General features: G+C 35.2%; 1 protein-coding gene across 1 annotated transcript in view; it reads right to left on the reverse strand.

The window, feature by feature from the left end:
- LOC106674064 overlaps positions 1-20,415 on the reverse strand; it is a 309,474-nt gene that overhangs the window by 14,792 nt on the left and 274,267 nt on the right. Inside the window, exon 7 of the mRNA XM_014406506.2 lies at positions 16,596-16,973. Within this exon, the coding sequence (XP_014261992.1) occupies positions 16,596-16,973 (378 nt within the window). The remainder of the gene's footprint in view (positions 1-16,595; positions 16,974-20,415) is intronic.

Here is a 20,415-nt window from a genome sequence, read left to right on the forward strand (position 1 = left end):
AATCCAATCTGATTTCACGACATTTGAAAAATGACAAAAAGGAGGGAAAATTCAAAAGTGGGGTTGAGATGAGAAGTTAGTGTCCGAGTGGATCGAAGTCACGATAGCTCAAGTGGTAGAGCAGCGGCGTATCTAGCCGAAGATCGTGGGTTCGAATCCCGCTCGTGCCATTGACTTTTTTATCTCAACTAAAAAATTTAATTAATTGCAATTACGAATAATCATGAACTAGGTATGGTCTGGATGAAAAAAATCAATTGTTACCAACTAAGCTGTCCACCTATTATAAAGGTCTTCAGGACAAAACGATCTTAAGAAACTGGCATAATTATGTTTTTAATGGAATAAGACTAATGGACATTTGCTTGGTCGGTCTTGTGTAGGAAATAAGTCGAAAGCAAAACCTAAAGCTTAAATCGATAGATTAACTTCTTTAGCTTGAAAACTGTTCGGCAAAATTTATGACAAAAAAAAGCCCCATCTGCATCCAATTGTGCCTGTAGTCGTAGATCGTTGTGGGGGAGCTGTGACGCTGTTTCTCGACTGAACATTCGTCGGACGCAATTAAATAGGGTTGGTGTAATTAAATAGTAGTGAGAAATGGTCGGTAACGATGGCATGCATTAGTGTCAAACCACCGGCTCCCATTACGGATGGAAGCTTTTCCGGACGCCGTGGCATCCCCGATGAGAATTTTAAATTAAATTAATATCTCGCTTAATTTAAATTTCTTACACGTCACTGGTTTAATAAACTTAATTAAATTACGCGAATATTTACGTCATTTCGGGACGTGTTAGAGCGAATTTCCGATATTTGTTCAGCGTCCGACGATAAACCGACGAAAGGTCGATAACGGACTCTATTAAGCTTTCAAATAGACCGTCCTCGGCAAGCCGGAAAGAAAGATTGGCACAGGACGATTTGTGATCGCCATCTCGATTGAGTCCGATGGAATTTCAATTAAGCGCAAAGATCAAATTGTTCACTTTTTCAACACAAATTTCCAGTACCAACCCCCATCAGTGTGAAAGTTTTTAATAGAGAAGAAGAGCAGGGGAAAAGAACTTACAAACTTTTATTTTATAAAGAAACTATTTATATAAGTTTATCTAAAATTTTCAGAGTTAGAATCGATAATAAATTTTAAGGGACACAAACGAACAAATGAAGATGGCAAAATATCTGACGGCGTCTGACCAAAACAGTGAGGACAGACGGTGCACGACAAACTAAAAGTTTATCTTCGGGCAGATTTCAAGATGAAATCTCACGATAAAAAATATCCTATAAGTTTCAATTTTTTCTCAAATGTAATCTTAGAATTTATTAATCCAGTAATAAAAAGCTCGTTTCATAGGATACTAAAGGGCAGAAAAAACTGGAAAAATACACCGGACACTGTGGCAGGTAAAAAGACTACTCGTCAAACTCAATGGTAAAAGACGTCTAATTAACAGAAAGGAAATGAAAATACAGACTGGTAGACGGTGTCGGATTCATCTGCCCCGCTAGCGGTTCTGGGTTCGAATCCAGTCCCAGGCCATGAACTTTTAATTGAGAATATATGACCAGTTGGTTTTTCCAGAAAAATATGGCCAACTATGGAAAAGACATATTTTCTCACCCTTTTCAACCACAGAACCGCGATAGGTCTCATTAAAAAAATACGCTGAACAAGATTTTTAAACGTTTCCCTAGCAAAAGAAAGTGATCCGGCTTTTCCATGAGAACGTAAAAAAACACGATTTTTGGTCAAAAATCGCGAATAACTCAAAAACTGTTGAGAAATCGGACAAAGTGGAAGGTGACCAATTGAAAGATTATTAAAATTTCCTATCGACTGCTATAAGGCACCGCTCCAGGACGATTTCCTGGCCCCACAGCTTAATTCGAAGTTTTTGTAAAAAGTGTAGAAATTGTTGAATTAAAATTGCTTAATTGAAATTTTTGAATTTATTGATGAATGACTGCAGCTACGAAAACATCTAAAAAGCCATCTTTTCCAGTGCAGGATCTTCTAAAAAATGAGACCTACCACAAATCTGTGATTTGACTTAAAATATGCTGAGAAAATATGCATTTTTTTTTTTTTTTTTTTAATGGGCGAGTGATGTGAAGTGGTTTGACCCACATTCGTGACACCCAAAGGGTAGTTGGACGTTGAACGTCCTGTTTTTCAGAAGCTAACGGTTCTGGGTTCGAATCCCGGCAGAGACAATTGATTTTTAACTGATTACAGCAAGAAGCATGTTTTGTAAAGTGGTTCAAATCCCTTGTCCGCGATACCCAAATAGTTAAGCCTTTCAGTGGGCTAGGAATAAATTGTCTCTTCCATAGTGTCCCTATTCAAACCGACAACCACTTATAAAACAATTAAATAGCACCATCCTTTATTTTTTGTAAAATATTAATCTTTATATTTAAGAAATCCCAGAGCCTCTACCTCAGACATACAGGGTATCAAAACGTGGGTTCGTTCGAACACTTCGTACTTCCTCAGTTTCAGGACCATGGTGACCCAGCGGTTACAGCTTCCATCCCTTTGCTACAGGTTATGGGTTCGAATCCCGGCGGAACGCAAGATTTTTTAATTGGAAATGTTATTAGTAGTACGAAAAAAAGTGGTTTTGACCTCGTCCATAACACCCAATGGATAGTTTTTTTTGTCAATCAATATATTTTGTGAATTTGATTTTTAAACTTTAATGTTACGTACGCATGCAATTTTTTATGTGAATAGTTTCACTCTGTAATACCAAAAGATTGTGGTTTACAACAATAAATGCTATTCTATTCTATCCTATCGCAAAGTCTGGCACCACTCTGTAAAACTAGAATTATTGTTATATCACGTCATTTTAATAATTAACAAAGTACGGCGTGATTTCTTGATGGATATTTCAAGACCTCTTTGGAAGTGAGGAAACAGAAATTGTTATTACTGTGCTATTTTATTTATGGATCTGATGAATGGATGCCACCATGTGGGGTGAAAATTGAGTCACCTATTTACAAAACTTTGACTTAAATTCCTGGGATGGCCCCAAAATTAAAAACCCTCCTCAAAAATAGAATAGGTAATATGGAGATTACACACTTTTATAATAGTCTTAGGCCATTACACTCGAACCTAAAAACCAAAGAACCAGTAGGTAGACAGTCCAATGTTATATACATTGTTTCCTGTACTAACTGTGATGCTCAATATATGGGTTAAAAAAATAAAATAAAAAAGTAGAATGGGATATCGTAGATTGAACTGCGTCAACAAAAAATTAGCCACTGGATTATCAGCACATGCCATAAAGGAAAATCGTAATTTAAATGTGGACTCCCCAGAGATTCTTGGAAGGGAAAAGAATTTTAAAAAGCGATTACTCTGGGAAAAGCTGTATATACATGCCACTCTCCACAGTTGTAATTTACAAACAGATAGGCTGGGCAATATCTCTGTATATGCTGGTGTTTGGAATGTTCATAAAGGGATGGAAAAATTTAAAAAGAGCAGGGGTGACGGCCTCGTTGGCATGCATGTTTTTTTTTAATTTGAAAGTGTAAAATGTTGGTTCACAGTAAACTATATGGATTTTATTATTTAAAAAGTCAGTCTGTGAAAAAAGGAATGTAATAGACCGTAATATGACGTAGCTGAAATGTTTAAAAGATATGCTACATGTATTACATTTAAAGAGATTGGGTCCAGTAAGTAGTTTGTTATTACAATGAAAGGCAAAAAATTCCAACCGATTGATTTTATTTTATTTTCTCGATAAAAGAAAATTCTGCCCTTAATTTGTCCCATTGTTTTTACCAATGAATGTTTGTTTATGCTCTGTTTTAAATTGGGAATATCAATTGGAGGTAAACACACGTAATCCTTTATCTAAAACAAGTATATAGGATTTTTCAATGTTTACTTCTTACGAAATTTAAAATGTGTGGTGTTTAGTGACCGTTTCTTGATTATTATTTAGAGGTCGTGAGATGCGGTCTAGTATGACGTAGGTTTTAGAAAAACATTTTCTTTATCATGCCAACGTTTCGATCTTTATTGAGATCATCTTCAGGGCTCAAAGTGTTTGTTTCCAATGTAGATGTGACACTCGCAACACGACAGACAAGAATGACACTTCTACACGGAAAACACACAGTTTGAGCCCTGAAGATGATCTCAATAAAGATCGAAACGTTGGCACGATAAAGAAAATGTTTTTCTAAAACCTACGTCACACCAGACGCCATCTCACGACGTCCAAAGAATTTAAAATGTTTATTCAGTCTCATTTGAATTCTAAAGCAATAAACTGTTTTGTTTTCACCTTTGTTATCTTAATTTCTATTTTTTAAACTTAAAAATGCTATTTAGTGCTGAGGATGATGCGCGTGATTTGGCACTCATTGGTAATGGACGACCCATCAGGTATACGTCTATTGCCATCGAAATTCCCTACGAAGCACTGCGGGACATCAGTTCGGGAAACTGGTTCCTACCATAGAAGGCCCGGTTCAGGCGACCTAGATTTTTGACTTTGAGAATTTTGAGAACCGGCACGTTACTGTTGTTTAGGGATGGTTAGGGCCTTACTGTTGTTCAAGCAATTCATCAGCTCCTGGAAGTTCGAGGTGTACAAATTTCTGAACGCACTGATCGGAGGTAAGTTAAATAAGTATGGACTGATGACTTTTCGCCCAATAAGAGGACCAGAATTGACCAGAACGAACAGAGCTGCACGGCTCCCATTTGCTCGAGAACACAGCCATTGGTCTTTAGACGTTTGGCCTGCTGTACTTTTTACTGATGAGTGTACATTTGTTCTACGATCTCAGATGGGCGTGAAAGAGTGTGAAGAAGACAAAATGAAAGGTACGAATGTAATTTTTTCCAGCGCCAATCTTTTCAACGTAGCTCAGTGATGGTGTGGGCGGGAATTTCAATGGAGAGCGCAAAAAGTTGGTTGTTGTTCCTGGAAGGTCTTTCACGGCTACTCGCTATATAGATGAAATTTTGAAACATGAAGCGTTGCCTATCCTCGATGAAATCAGCGACAATCCTATTCTAATGCACGATAATGCCCGTCCACATGTCGCTGCCATAGTTTAAAAGTACCTTCAACAGCATAACATCAGGGTCATAGTCTGGCCCGTTCTCCAGACTTGAACCCCATTGATCTTTTATGAGATAACCTCAAGAGACAAATAAGGGCACGTCCACAACTTTCTGTTGTGTACTGGAGTGTACTCCATGATCTCGAAAAGACTCTTTGTAAAGAATGGCCTAACCTCCAGCAAAGGTAGGCTCGTAGACTCGTAGGAAGCTACCGAGCCGTCTTCGAGATGTAATTAAGGCAAGAAGAGAAAAATGCGCGATATAGAAATGTTAATTAAAAATCTAAAACAAAATTAAAACAAATTTTATCTGTCTGACTTTTTCTTTAATTTTTCATTTTCCTTAGCAATTTATTTTTTTTTTCTCCTTTAGACAAAGACAAATATTAAACATCAAATAAACGTGAAACTTCAATTAATATATTAAAATATGTACAAATAAAGTTATATCACAAGTGAGTGGAATTTTTTCCCTGTCAGTATTTAAATTAATTTTTAAACATTATTTATAAACATGTAACTGTGCCAAAAAATTGTATTTAGGTCCTGAAGTTATAAGTAACGTCCTGTTAATATAAGTAACGAAAACTTGGCGCAACCAAAAAATAGTTAGTTGTTTTTCTGTTTCCCGACCTTCAAAGAGATACAACATCCAACAAGAAATCAAAGATGCAGGTCGATAAGAAGAAAAAAAACAGCCCAATGTATTTTAACGCTAAAAACCGAGTTTTATGTTCACGTGGATATGATACATGATAAATGTGCATTTCATGTCTCGTCATATATGGGAAAGAGGTGATACTAAATTTAGAAGGTCGGCTCTTTCAAAGAGTTTGAACACGGCTGAAAAGTGTGTCTCGACGGAAGGATATTTGCATACTAAACGTCGAGTCAATCTCCTCAGGCGGAGGAGCGTCTTTTTCCGAGCCGTCCCGTCGTTCGACCCAGGATCCCGTAAGAGCTTCGCTAAACACATTTTCCCTTCAATTCTCTATCGGTGGAGAGGGAAATCGGCAGCCGCTGTCATATTTCTCTCGAGCTTCCGCGGGGGGCGTGACCCCCCCCCTTAGAAATATGTATTCAGGAAAAAAGCCCATACGTCGCCGTATTTATACCCCCTTTTGACGAATGGCGGCTGACGTAAATTACGAGCTTCCGACCCGAATACAGATTATTAATGATCTCTGCGGGCGTAAAGCAGGATGGATATCGACGCCGCCTTCCACGGCGAGACGATAAAGCAATTGCCACTTCAATTTTGGAACAAGCCGTCGTCATGCTAATTTTCCCATTAACAATGAAAATTGAATACAGGGAGAAAATTCTATTATGCTAAAAGCCGACAAGTACATTCGGCGATATCATCTGCTATCCGAGTTTTATAATTCAAGATAAGTTTTTACACAAAGCCTCCTACACATTATTCTTATTAGACGGGGTTTCATTCAAATACTTGAAAAAATTAAAAACAAAATCTTCGTTTTTAAATCCCTCAATCAATTCAGCCTTTGATGATATAAATCTATGAGTATTTTCAAACAGTAAATGATCTAAAAATTGAGTTCTTTAAAGAAAAACAACAGTTCGAATTCCACTTTATCACTCACTCGACAGAACGGTAATCAGATTTTAGGGGTAGTTTTGTTTGTTTGTGTTAATACTGTTAACTCTGTTCGGTCGTGCTAATATTGCTCGATCTAACAGGCCAGGGCCAATGGTAGATGTTAGATCGAAAATGTAGTAACATTGCTATCCGTTAGAGCGTAGGTAACCAACATGGCAGCCATGAATTGAACAGCTGTTTTTTGTTTACACGAATTTTATTCTTAAATACGTATTAATTAAATCAAACCAATACATTTCTTTCGTTAATTTATGATCTGTCGTTATACTCTCATTCATAATAGATACATCCCCTATCCTATAAAGTTGTAGGCTGTTAGACGTTAGGATACAACTTAGATTATGTCGGCACGAGTTGAAGCGTGTCATTTGTTAGTATTTTTCGAGTGCATAGATAGTTTGAATGAAAGAGTAGATTAATTTTCCTTTTTTATTAACTTCTGGCATCTTACAATTAACCACGAAAGAAAACCAAAACAAACAACAACAAGCCTTCAAGGACTGTTATAGCTTTATTTTTGGTTGTACCAATCGCACCGCGCAGCATTGCGGAAAAATTAATGCTTAACATGCTAAGAAGGGGGCATTCACGATCTTACTCGACATTTGTCTATTCGAGTTAACACGTTACAAACATCGTGAAAACCCCTTTTATTCCCGCTGTCGTTTTTGACCTATTTTTCCTGTTATGGTTTTAATGATTACTAATAGTAGTTGAATTATTACAATTACAACTACATATTGATATAAATATAACGGGTATTCACGATGTTTGTTAGATGTTAAGTCGTGTTAACTGGAATAGAGAAATGACCAGGAAGATCGTGACCGCCCTCTTCTTTTTTGAGCATGTTAAACGTTATTTTTCCGCAATGCTGCGCGTGGCGGTTGAAAGAACCGAAAATAAACCTACAACAGTCCTTGAAGGTTTGTTGTTGTTTGTTGTGGTTTTTTATTGTGTTAAATTGGAAGATGCGAGATGTTAATAAAAAGGAAAATTAATAAATTCTTTTGTTCAAAATGCTGTCTATGCACTCGAAAAGTACATACAAATGACATGCTTCAAAATGCGCCGACATAACCTAACTTGTATCATAACGTCTAACAGCTTACAACCTTATAGAGTCTATTATGTATGAGAGTTTAAGGACAGGTCAGAATTTAACGAAAGAAATGTATTGGTCTGATTAATTATTTATCATTAATTTAAATTAATGCGTATTTAAGAATAAAAATGCGTGTAAACAAAAAACAGCTGTTCAATTCATGACTGTCATGTTAGTTACCTTACTGCTAACAGCCTACAACTTTATAGGACAGGGGATGTATTTATTATGAATAAGAGTATAAGGACAGGTCAGAAATTAACAGAAGAAATGTATTGGTCTGATTTAATTAAAGCGTATTTAAGAATAAAAATACGTGTAAACAAAAAACAGCTGTTAAATTCATAGCTGCCATGTTGGTTACCTACGCCCTAACGGCTAGCAATATGACTACACCTTTGACTTAACATCTAACATTGGCCCTACCATATTAGATCGAGCATTGTAAAATAGCCGATTCTTACAAGTCTATGTCATCATTTTTCTCGATCTAACACGACCTAACAGGGTTAACACAAAGATCGCGAATACCCATATATTACATTTTTGTCTATTTTTTAAAATATCGCGCTCATGCCCACTGTGCAATTTAGCCAGGCACAAGGACTCCAGAATTTTACCAAATATAAAAACAAAACTTTATAAAACTAGTAAAACGTCTAAAATACCAACAAAAAATTCTAAAAGTGTGTGTTTTAACAGGTTTTTTGATTTTCACCTACCGGTTGAGGTGTGAGCTACGAGTTGGAGTACTGATGTGTTCGTTTATTTCAACTAGATCTTACATAACCATCGGTCCACAAATTGTACGCAATATGTAAAAAAAAAACTTTTTGTAACTAGTGAAACATCTAAAATACCAAAAATTTCAAATAACTAGTGCACACAACAAGGCAGATACAAAATAAATATACTGACACACTCAATATTGAAATTTTGATTTTATGAACAGAATGCAATGTATTAGTATCAGAAAATGTGTATTTTTATAGAGTAAAAATCTTGGTCACTAAATTCGGGTTTTCTTTCTTGTCCTGGCATAGAGATTTTTTTAAATTCTCATTTTTGATTTCTTTCTTTATGTTTGTTTTTAACAAATAAGACACTATTAGCGCGGAACTTTTCATTTTCATTCATTTCTACATTTATCTTACTTCTGATATTTTTTAATTCTTTAGTTAAAATCTTATTTTCAATTCTTCAACCCTTAACCGTAAAATTGACAGCTTGTTCACCTAAATTTTCCGTAGATTTTTTTTTTCTAGCTCTCTAGCTATTTTAAAAATATAATATATAAACCTACGTATTCTGACACATTCAGTATTGAAATTTTGATTTTATGAACATGACCCAATGTATTAGTATCGGGAAATGTGTATTTTTATAGAGAGAAAAATTGACAACTTGTTCACTAAGTTCTGGTATTCCTCTCTTGCCTGGGATAGGTTTTTTCATATATCTCATCTTTGATTCAAAGAAAAAAAAAAGAACAAGTAAACAAAAGATCTAGCGAATTTAAATAAAACAAGATTAAAGGTCAAATTGATAAAAGGTAATCGTGAAAATACAGGAAAATAAAGCAAAGTAGGTTGAGAAATGTGATGAAATTATGAACATTGATCTTTTCCTCGATCTTATGCTAATTATGAGCCTTAAGAAGATCGCTATTTTTTAAAAATATTATATAAACACATGATCTGACATATTCAATATTGAAATTTTAATTTTATGAACATGACCCAATGTTAGTATCGGAAAATGTGTATATTTATAGTGAAAAAATTGATATCTTGTCGACTAAGTTCGGATTTTCCTCTCTTATCCTGCGATAGAGATTTTTTAATTTCTTATCTTTGATTTGTAATGTCCTGTGATAAATTTATAATTCTTTAATTAAAACTATTTTTTAAATTCTTTCTCTCATAACCGCTTCAATTGAGTAGCCGGTAAGCCAGGCACACCCCTAGGTGAATTATGGGCCGTAACAAGATCGCTATTTTTATTAAACATTAAATAAACTAACATATACTGACATAATTTGTAATTTCAGGGTATAGTATACTGCGCCCTTTGAGAGCTATTGCATCATATACTGACATATTCAACATTGAAATTATGATATGAACAGAACCAATGTATTAAAATGGGAATGTACATTTCTCTTGAGTGAAAATTTTACATCTTTTCATTTAAATTTTCCTAAGATTTTTTTATTTTTTCCATGAGAAAGAACAGTTAAACATGTTTTACACCGGAGATCTAGGGAGTTGAAAAAAAAGGTTAAAAATCCAAGTAATAAAAGCTTATCGTGAAAATACAGGAAAATAATGCAAAGCAGGTTCGGAGGTGTGATGAAATATCTACAACGAGCTTTTTTATCTCTTAAGCTAATAATTGGCTGAAATATGATCGCTATTTTTAAAAAACATTAAATAAACTAACATATACTGACACACTCAATATTGAAGTTTCTCCATTTATCTGCCTCTGATAATTTTTCGATTCTTTAGTTAAAACGTTTTTCTTTAATTATATAACCCATAGCCGTCTCAACTGAGTGGCCGGCAACTCAGGCACACCCTGGGTGAATTACGGGCTACAAAAAAATCTCTATTTTTTTAAAAATAAGACATACATGCCACATTCAATATTGAAATTTTGATTTTATGAACATGACCCAATGTTAGTATCGGAAAATTATTGACGTCTTGTTCACTAAATTCGGGGTTTCCTCTCTTGAACTATTATAAGGATATTTTTGAAATTTCTCATCTTTAATTTCTTTCTTTATTTTTTGGACTTATTTTTCAAGTAAAGCCATTAGCGCCCAACTTTTCATTTTCTTGGTTATTTCAATGTTTACTTCTTATGAAATTTAAAATGTGTGGTGTTTAGTGACCGTTTCTTGATGATTATTTAGAGGTCGTGAGCTGAGGTCTGGTGTGACGTTGGTTTTAAAAAAACATTTTCTTTATCGTGCCAACGTTTCGATCTTTATTGATCGTCTTCATGGCCTGGGATTTATAAAAATTGTTTAAATTTTACAAATAGATGTAGGATGTGAAATGATGTGTGTGTTTTCACATCCTACACGTATTTGTGAAATTTAAACAATGTTTATACATCCCAGGCCCTGAAGAGGATCTCAATAAAGATCGAAACGGTGGTACAATAAAGAAAATGTTTTTCTAAAACCTACGTCACACCAGATCGCATCTCACGATATTCAAATAATCATTAACTAACGATCACTAAACACCACACTTTTCAATTTCTTTTATTGTTTATAGAGTGAAAAATTGACAGCTTGTTCACCTAAATTGTCCGTACTTTTTTTTCCATAAGAAATTTAAAAAGAAAACTAAACATGTTTTAAACCAGAGACCTAGGGAGTTTAAATAAAAAAGATTAAAAGTCCAAGTGATAAACGCTTATCGTCAAATACAGCAAAATAATGCAAGGTAATTATGGGTTGTAACAAGATCGCTATTTCGAATACATTAAATAAACTAAAATATACTGACAGTCTCAACATTTAAATTTTGATACTATGAACAGAACCCAATTTAGTGTCGGAAAATATGTATTTTTATGGACTGAAAAATTGACATCTTGTTCATTAAGTTCGGGTTTTTCCTGTGTTGTTTGTGATAGGGTTTTTTATTTTTCTCATCTTTGATTCATAAAAAAAAAGAATCATTAAATATGTGCTTTTAAGCCAGAGATTTAGGGAATTTAACTTATAGTGATAAAAGGTTATCGCGAAAATAGTAAAATAATACAAAGTAGGTTTGAGGTGTGATGGAATTGTCTTCAGTGAGATTCTTTTCTCTCTTAAGCTAAATAATCTCTCTTCAACCGTAAGAGGGAAAAGCTTGTTAATTAAACGCGTGAGTCGTTAATTTACTTTAGGATGATGAAATGATTCACCGAGAGGGTAAGCAGGGCGAAACAGCTCTTGTATTCTATCACCGCCTCCTTTTATGACCGGCCTATGCTGAATAATGCAGTAGCCGGGAACGGTATAACCTCATCGCTGAGCAATAATGGCCCAAGGAGCAAGAGCGGTCAACAACGACTATGCCGAACCGTGTTTTAACCTTGTCGAAAGTCAAACCGAGTGGTAGATGGTCTCGGGGAAAATACGATATTGGAAAATTCTTTCTATCCTTTTTTCATCATACAATAGTAAAGTTTTGGAGCATATTACATCCTTTCTTTCTCTCCTTATTCCAAAGTTTTTTTTTGCTGTATTCACACGGGTAAATATATAGAAGTTATATAAACCCAAAGACATTAACATATCGGGTTGAACAGCTTTTTGCCAATTAAACATTATTTTTCCAGATTTCCATTAAAAATTCGTAAATATTCGAAATCTGAGAACTGAAAGCAACTAAATTGAATTTTGCTTTATTTCATATTCATTTCCAAACAAAAACACGCCCACGTGATTTTTCTTCTCAGATTTTAAACAATTTCCGTATATGTATTATTGAATCGCCATTTTCCGACAATAAAAACAATACGCATTTTAAATTAAATTAAATTATTGCATTGTAAAAAAATAATCAAGTCAAAAGCTTTTCTAAAGCCAATTCCACACATATAGTAGAAATAGTTCTTAGATTTTCTAGGTATCTATCGGGTTACATCACATGAATTTACGCATCACATGAAGGAAATAAATTTAAAAAAAAATTATTATGTTTTTAAGGTGTACCGGGCTTTTTTTCATACGGACCAGCCACTTTAATTATCAACAAAGCATGATATAAAAAAAAAGTTAAATTGTAACCATGGTTTTGTAAGGTTGTTGGTTTTATTAAAAAAAATTCTACCTCAGATATACATGCTATAACATTTTTCAACTACAACCCTCTTTCTCGTTCCATATAATCTTTAAAAAAAAAAAATAATGAAAACATAATGTTATTTCTTATATGATTATTCGGAGATCGTGAGATGCGGTCTGGTGTGACGGAGGTTTTAGAAAAACATTTTCTTTATCGTGCCAACGTTTCGATCTTTATTGAGACCATCTTCAGGGCTCAAAGTGTTTGTTTTCTGCGTAATTTTGTAATTCTTGTGTGTTGTGTTGAAAGTGCCCACGTTATTTTATATAATTCTTTTAATAGCCTTATGTTATTCATATTAGCCAAAGAATGCAACTTGTGTAGATTGTTTTATTTATATAGGGGAAGGTGAGCTGATAGAAAATTATTGGTGCTACGTTGGGTTTCGAACCCAAGACCAAGTCTAAATAGTAAAGGGTTTCGGTCTTTTTGTCTTTTTCTTTTAACTATTCTCTTATTACTTTTCTTTTAACTAGGCTTGGGTTGGCTTTCTCGGAGTTGAAAAATTTAAGGAACTAAAACTGCATATAAAAATAAATAAATAAAAACCAAGTTGTAGATCAACTACAAACGTCAAATAACGAAAATTGTATAATCTAGAAGATTAAGGTTTTTAGTTGAGATAAAAAAGTTATTGTCACGTGCGGGATTCGAACCCACGATCTTCGGCTAGATACGCCGCTACTCTACCACTTGAGCTATCGTGACCTCGATCCACTCGGACACTAACTTCCCATCTCAACCCCACCTTTTGAATTTTCCCTCCTTTTTGCCATTTTTCAAATGTCGTGTAATCGGATTGGATTCTCGACGGGGTCTGAGTTAGAGGACAGAATGGCAAAAAGGAGGGAAAATTCAAAAGGTGGGGTTGAGATGGGAAGTTAGTGTCCGAGTGGATCGAGGTCACGATAGCTCAAGTGGTAGAGCAGCAGCGTATCTAGCCGAAAATCATGGGTTCAAATCCCGCTCGTGCCATTGACTTTTTATCTCAACTAAAAACGTTAATTAATTGTAGTATATTAATTGGTCAAGCGGACCACGAAATTAGTGAATTTAATAATCTAGAAGATTGAAATGAAAGAAAAGCTTCAAATTGCCTTCTGCTTTAATAGTCACATATCCCATCTTTTCTTCCATTCAAGCCGTTCATCCTCTGTAAATCCCTAGTAATTCCTATTTATGAACTTTATGAGAAAAAAAGTAAACGAGGTGGTCAAGCAGGATTGTGGGTGTGTCTATCCACCGATTTAAACATTGGTAGTCCAAGTAAAACTATTCATGAAATGCCATAAAAAAATTAGGGACGACGTCCATCGAAGACTCGATGTTCGTTACTACTTAAACTTTCACCATACTTGTATGGCCGTATAAATCCTCCCATATTGAATAAATGATGAATAATGAATATAGATACTAGGAACGATGAAGTAAACACATTTTTACGTTTTGGACATTGTTCCATGGAATATAGATCTGTCTTGAGTGTTTGGTTAGCCCCGACGGGGTTGAAGTTAGAGGACAGAATGACAGTTTCATCATGATGGTGTCCGGATGGGAAAATTTTAATTAGCAGTATTTACAGAGTCAATTAGCTACCCTGAACAATTTCGCTGTGCAATGGAGTGTATGAGGATACGACCCATTCTCTAAAGCACCTGTTGGCCCTCTGGTAGGATTGAAGGATGGGACGGTAGGTAGACGGTATGACTGAGTTTCAAGAGCAAACCCAGGTGCCAGACACGATCGAAAGCATGTTCGACATCGAGAAGATTCCCGAGCTGCGTTCTTTCTTATCAAGGGAGGATGCGATGATGTTCACAACTCGATGGTACGGTTGATGAAAAATGTTAAATAATAATTTATAATGCCAGTTAGATTTGTTTATTTCTATCGTGTATGAGGATTCCACGTTATATTTTTGTCGACGCATACTTTTGTATTTTATCAAGCATCAAATAAAGGTGGTTGGTATCGGTCTTGCACAGTAATAGATTGTAGGATTATTGGAAAGTAAAGAAAATGCTGGTGGATTTAGTTTCAATAATTTCCGATTGCGGGGCGAAGTATATAAAAGGTTTAAACGGAGTTGGATGCGTCGACAACAAAAAAGCATATAATATGGGGTTTATATTGTGAATAGGAAAAGCCTTAAGATGCTGCCCTGGGTAACCCGCATTAATGAGAATATAAGAAAAAAAGACATTCTCCTGTGCGATGAGAAATGTTAGAATTGAACATTAGGTGAAAAGATACCGTTTGAGACCCAGATAAACCTGGGTGACCTGATCTAACATTTGAACCACATTGAGAAAGATACCCGACCGATTGAGGCGTATTCACGAGGGGTATTGGAAGATGCTAACTCGTATTAACTAGAATAGAAAAATGTCCAGCACGATCGTGAATGCCCCCTTCTTTTCTTGGCATGTTAAATGTTAATTTTTCCTCAATGCTGCGCGTGGCGATTGGTAGAACCAAAAATAAAGCTATAATAGTCCTTGAAGGCTTGTTGTTTTGGTTTTCTTTTGTGTTAAATTGTACGATGCCAGCAGTTAATCAAAAAGGAAAATTAACTCTTTCATGCAAAATGCTATCTATGCATTCGAAAATACTAACAAATGACACGCTTCAATTCGTGCCGACATAACCTAAGTTGGATCCTAATGTTAAACAGCCTACAACTTTATAGGATAGGGGATGTATCTATTATGAATGAAAGTATAAGGACAGGACAGAAATTAACAAAAGAAATGTATTGGTCTGATTCAATTAATGCGTATTTAAGAATAAAAATACATGTAAACTAAAAACAGCTGTTCAATTCATGGCTGCCATGTTGGTTACCTATGCCCTAACGGATAGCAATGTGACTACATTTTCGGCTTAACACCTAACATTGGCTGTGGCCTTTTAGATCGAGCAATGTTAACTGACCGATTCTTACAAGTCTACGTCATCATTTTACTCGATCTAACACGACCTAACAGAGTTAACAGGATTAACAAAAAAATCGTTAATACCCCCATTGTTTCAGTTCGAGAGAGGATAGCCCACAACTTGTACCTGTTTTATTGTGGAGTTAAATGAGCGGAAACCAAATTGACGGTGAAGTAAGGTTTTTCAAACTTAAAATGAGAAAATAAAATAAAAGAAAAGAAAATACGGCGTTATTTTGTTGGGAATCAATATGTGACAATTTTATCCTCTTTAAGTATTACAGCAAACAAAATGTCGAACATTTTTTTGCAGTATAGCTGAATATTAACAACGGCCAGCATGCAGGCGATGAGAGAAAATTTTAAATTTATAGTTCAATTAGGCAAATTATATAACAAATGCATGCTTGATTGAGGAAAATCGATACAGATTCGCAGAAAAAATAGTGATCGTGTTATTATAGAACACAGGTTATTTGTGTTCCAATTAGTAAAATAGAGTTTGATTTATTTATTTTTTAATTAACATAAATGTTTTATTTAGAGTGGAGAAAGAAAAATAGTTACCTCAGGAAACATTTTTTTATGTTAATTACGATCTAATGAACATGTTTGTCTATTGCTCTTTAGTATAATTAAATTCGTTAGATCGAAATACGAATTTTAATTTAACAGCGAACAATTAGGGAAAAAGAGTAGCAAGAAAGGTTGGCGATGAAAACTTTATCTTGAAAATTTTTCGCACGGAGAGTTTGGAAAGATTGTATCGGACGACAGATCATTTTTCTCTAAATTAACTCGGCTGGTAATACAATACGTGCGCTCTGATGTTGGGGGGGAAGGGTTGTGTCTTTTCGTTTCCCGAGGAAAAACCTCAAAACAAAGGGGAAAAACAAAATTACGATTTACGATACGGACTTGATTCGGGCCTGTTTGTTATATGTACAATCCTAGAATCCACTTACCGTTCGTTTCAGCCTGGAAACCGGCGACATGTTGAGGCCGGCGATTATAGCCATGAGGGAGTTGAAGTTGCCTATGTTGAAGCATTCTCGCGCAGTTTCGACCCAGAACTCGACTATGCGGACTCGCTGCTTCTTGCTCTTGACGTGTTTGCAGACTTCCGTCGCGACGAAGTAGCTGAGCCTGTTGAACCAGGAGACGTACGATTCGAGATTCCGCGTCTGTTTCATGTCTTTGAAACTCGTCTCGAGGGCCGGGCTGTCCTTGGCGAACGCCTGGACGAACTCCTCGGGGCCGATGTAGCTGAGACGTTCGATCTCGATGTGCGTCAGTTGCTGAGCTAAGCTGACTGCGGATCCACACAACTCTTGAACCTCCGTCTGAAACATCACATAAACACTTTTGTTAAAACTATCATAACGAATACAATACACACCTCACTTGACACATGTCAAGGCACAACAGATAGCATGCTTTAAAAAAAATTCTACAATAAAAAATATCACTTCAGTAAGATGTAGTATTTAGTGACCTGTAATTAATGATTATTTAGAGATAGTGAGACGCGATTAGGGATGGTGAGGGGTGAACGTGAGATGCGGTCTGGTGTGATGGTAAAAACATTTTCTATATCGTTACCTTTCGATCTTTATTGAGCTCATCATCAGAGCCTGTACATCTAAGAAGTGACAGAAGTCAATGATGTACACAATATAAATTTTTTATGTTCAATCAAAGTATTTGTACTCACTCAAAGTGTTTTCTTTCTAGACAGGTAACGGTTGTGTGTCGTGTTGAGATTGTTATTGAGATATTTTTTGTTTATACCTGGAGTTCGGCTATTCGTGTTACGAACTTTGCCAGTAAATTCTACATTCAAAATGGAACCAAAAAGTACTAACTAATTATGGCCCGAATCTTAACAGTTTGGAGTTCTTCCTTTTTTTCTGATTTTTTAAGATTTCACGACCTTGCTTCAAATAAACAATGGTAACTCCAAAAGTAAAAGGTTTTTGACAAATGCCTTGAGACCTTTGAAAACTACATTGAATTTCCAATAACATGTGATCAATATTAAACTAGTAAACGTTAGTGAAATAAGCGTTGTAGTAGCAAGAACTTGGAAAAACAATTTTTTTTTCAAAGTTGAAAATCTTACTAAGGTGATTTCAGTCTACTATTTCTAAACCTAGAAACCAGCAAATTTCAGCAAACTCCCTCCATTTAATATCCTTTTTAGTGGTGCATTTGCTTTTTACAAAGATGAAGAAATTGATGTAGGAAAGGAAGAAACCGTGGTTGAAGGATTAATAATATTTTTCAATTAATTAATCTTTAATTAAGGTTTTGGTTGAGATAAAGAAGTCAGTATCACATGCGGGATTCGAACCCACGACCTTCGGGTAAATGCGCCATTCCTCTACCGCTTGAGCTATCGTGACTTCGATCCACTCGGACACTAATTTACCACCTTAACCCCACCTTTTGGATATTCCCTTCTTTTTTGCAATTTTTCAAATGTGTAGCAGCGATGTATTTAGCCGAGGGCCGTGGGTTCGAATCCCGCTCGTGACACTGACTTTTTTAAATCTCAGCTACACCTTCATTAAAGATTAATTAATTGAAAAGAATTTATATGGTCAAGCGGACCACGAAACCTAATAAATTAATAATAAAAAAAAATTAAAAAAACTTAAGGCAATTTTCAGGAAAAAGTGTCTGCCGTTGATGCTGTGTTTATCTCTGTTGATGTAAACCATTTCTAAAAATTTACGTTTAGTTTTTGTTCTGGGTTTAATATTTTTGGATTGTTGAAATCGAAATTGTATAAGTGCTCAAACTGGTTGGTAGCCAGTGCTGTAGGATTTTGTTTGGGTTTTGCTGTCATAGAACCATAGAACCACATATAACACACAAAATATATAGAACAATCATTACACTCCACACACCAAGCAATTCTACATAGTTTAATTACCTAACAATTTATCTCTCCTTTCCCTAATAATCCCATATATAATAATCCTGAAAGGCTAATTACAAGCCTGAACGACAAACCATTACCCTTTTTTATATTCTTGATCGCTTTAACCTCAAAGAAGCCGACTCCTCATAGAAAAAATGAATTTCTATCGCAACTTCCTTCCCTACTCCTTCAAAATCGAACGTATATAAACAAAAAATAATTATTATCTCACTAACAATCTCAATAGGGCACACAACAGTGACATATCTACTCAGAAAACGTACACTTTGAGTGAGTACTTTGATTAAACCTAAAATTTCTATATAACGTACATCATTGTATAATTCATATTCACATACACGGATTTATATAATTTAAACAATGTTAATAAATCCCAGGCCCTGAAGATGATCTCAATAAAGATCGAAACGTTGGCACGATAAAGAAAATGTTTTTCTAAACTTCCATCGCACCAGACCGCATCTCACCATCTCCAAATAATCATTTCGATAAAGATTATAATTTTCCAACCGTGATGAAAATTCGACGCGATATAATCAGTTTTTTCTTTCAGAACTGAGAAGAAGGATCAATGCCAACTCTTTAATCAGGGAAAAAAGGAAATGATGTTCTCCCGCTCCTTGCAATAAGCTGTTCTATCTAGATTGACGTGATGTTTTTCTCAAGTTTATTCAACTATGTTAAACTTTCCATGTACTCAAATATTCACAATTATGTAATCCAATATACATAATATGGAACAGTTATTTATGATTTATTGAGCAAAACTTAAAAATGAAAAAATGAAAAAAAAATGAAGTGTACATTGGTGAAAATTATACAGTAAAATTTCATGAAAAGTAAAATAATTAATGTCTCCTCCTCCTAGAGCTCCTTCGTACTATTCAAAATTAAAACTTCATGGGTTAAACACTGAACAGGGAAACACAGAACAAGGTACAAAGTAAAGTACATACTCATGTACAAAATGTGGCTTTTGCGAGTGCCAACAGACACCTGAGATACATTGAAATAAAGCCAGATCTAAGGAAGAGCCACCACAAATTTCTGGAGAGAATTAAAATAAATGTGGGTAATGGATATAACTGAACCTGACAAAAAGAAAGAAAAACACAACTTTAATAGACTCTTCCAAGTGGTCACAGAAAATAGACACCTTTGGAAAAGAGGTAATCTCAGGTTTCATGAAGGAGCACTAATATGGTGCATAGATGGATCGAAAAAGCAACACGAAAAAAGGGTAGAACTATACGTTAGCAAACTGATATGGAGTTGGATTGACTCAAACGATATTCCAAGCTGGTCCATCAATACAACTGTGTGTATACTTAATAAAGAAAAATATCATAGGTGCACCGATTTACAGTCGGAAAGTCAGGCTATAATAGCAATAAATTCGTATGCTTTCAACTCCAAACTTGTCTTGGAGGGTCTAGATTTCGTAACGGCTTTAGAAAAACACAAAATTATATGAAAGTATAAAGAAAATGAACAGGCTCAACGACTTGTCGAAAAAAGATCAGCCTTCTCACCCACGGGACAGAAACTATGTACAACTAGGTGCACCAGAGTGAGTGGTTAAATTGTACGGAAAACTGGCCTGAGAAAGAAGAATACAATCACTAAGGGCGAAGGAAGCCCTTTCTCCTTGCATGTAAGATTTGAGGAAAATTATAGGCCGCTATAACGATCCCTGCTTTTTTAGCTACCACCTAAAGAAATCAATCTACTCAACAAGAGTCATGTCGAGTTTGAGCAGGACATTGGCGTGTGTCCGCGGGCCTATATATANGTGTGTGTGCGTATATATATATATATATATATATATGTAATGCAAG

This window comes from Cimex lectularius, unplaced genomic scaffold (genome assembly GCF_000648675.2).
Source record: "Cimex lectularius strain Harlan isolate CLEC.00 unplaced genomic scaffold, Clec_2.1 scaffold176, whole genome shotgun sequence".
Classification (NCBI taxonomy): Eukaryota; Metazoa; Arthropoda; class Insecta; order Hemiptera; family Cimicidae; genus Cimex; species Cimex lectularius.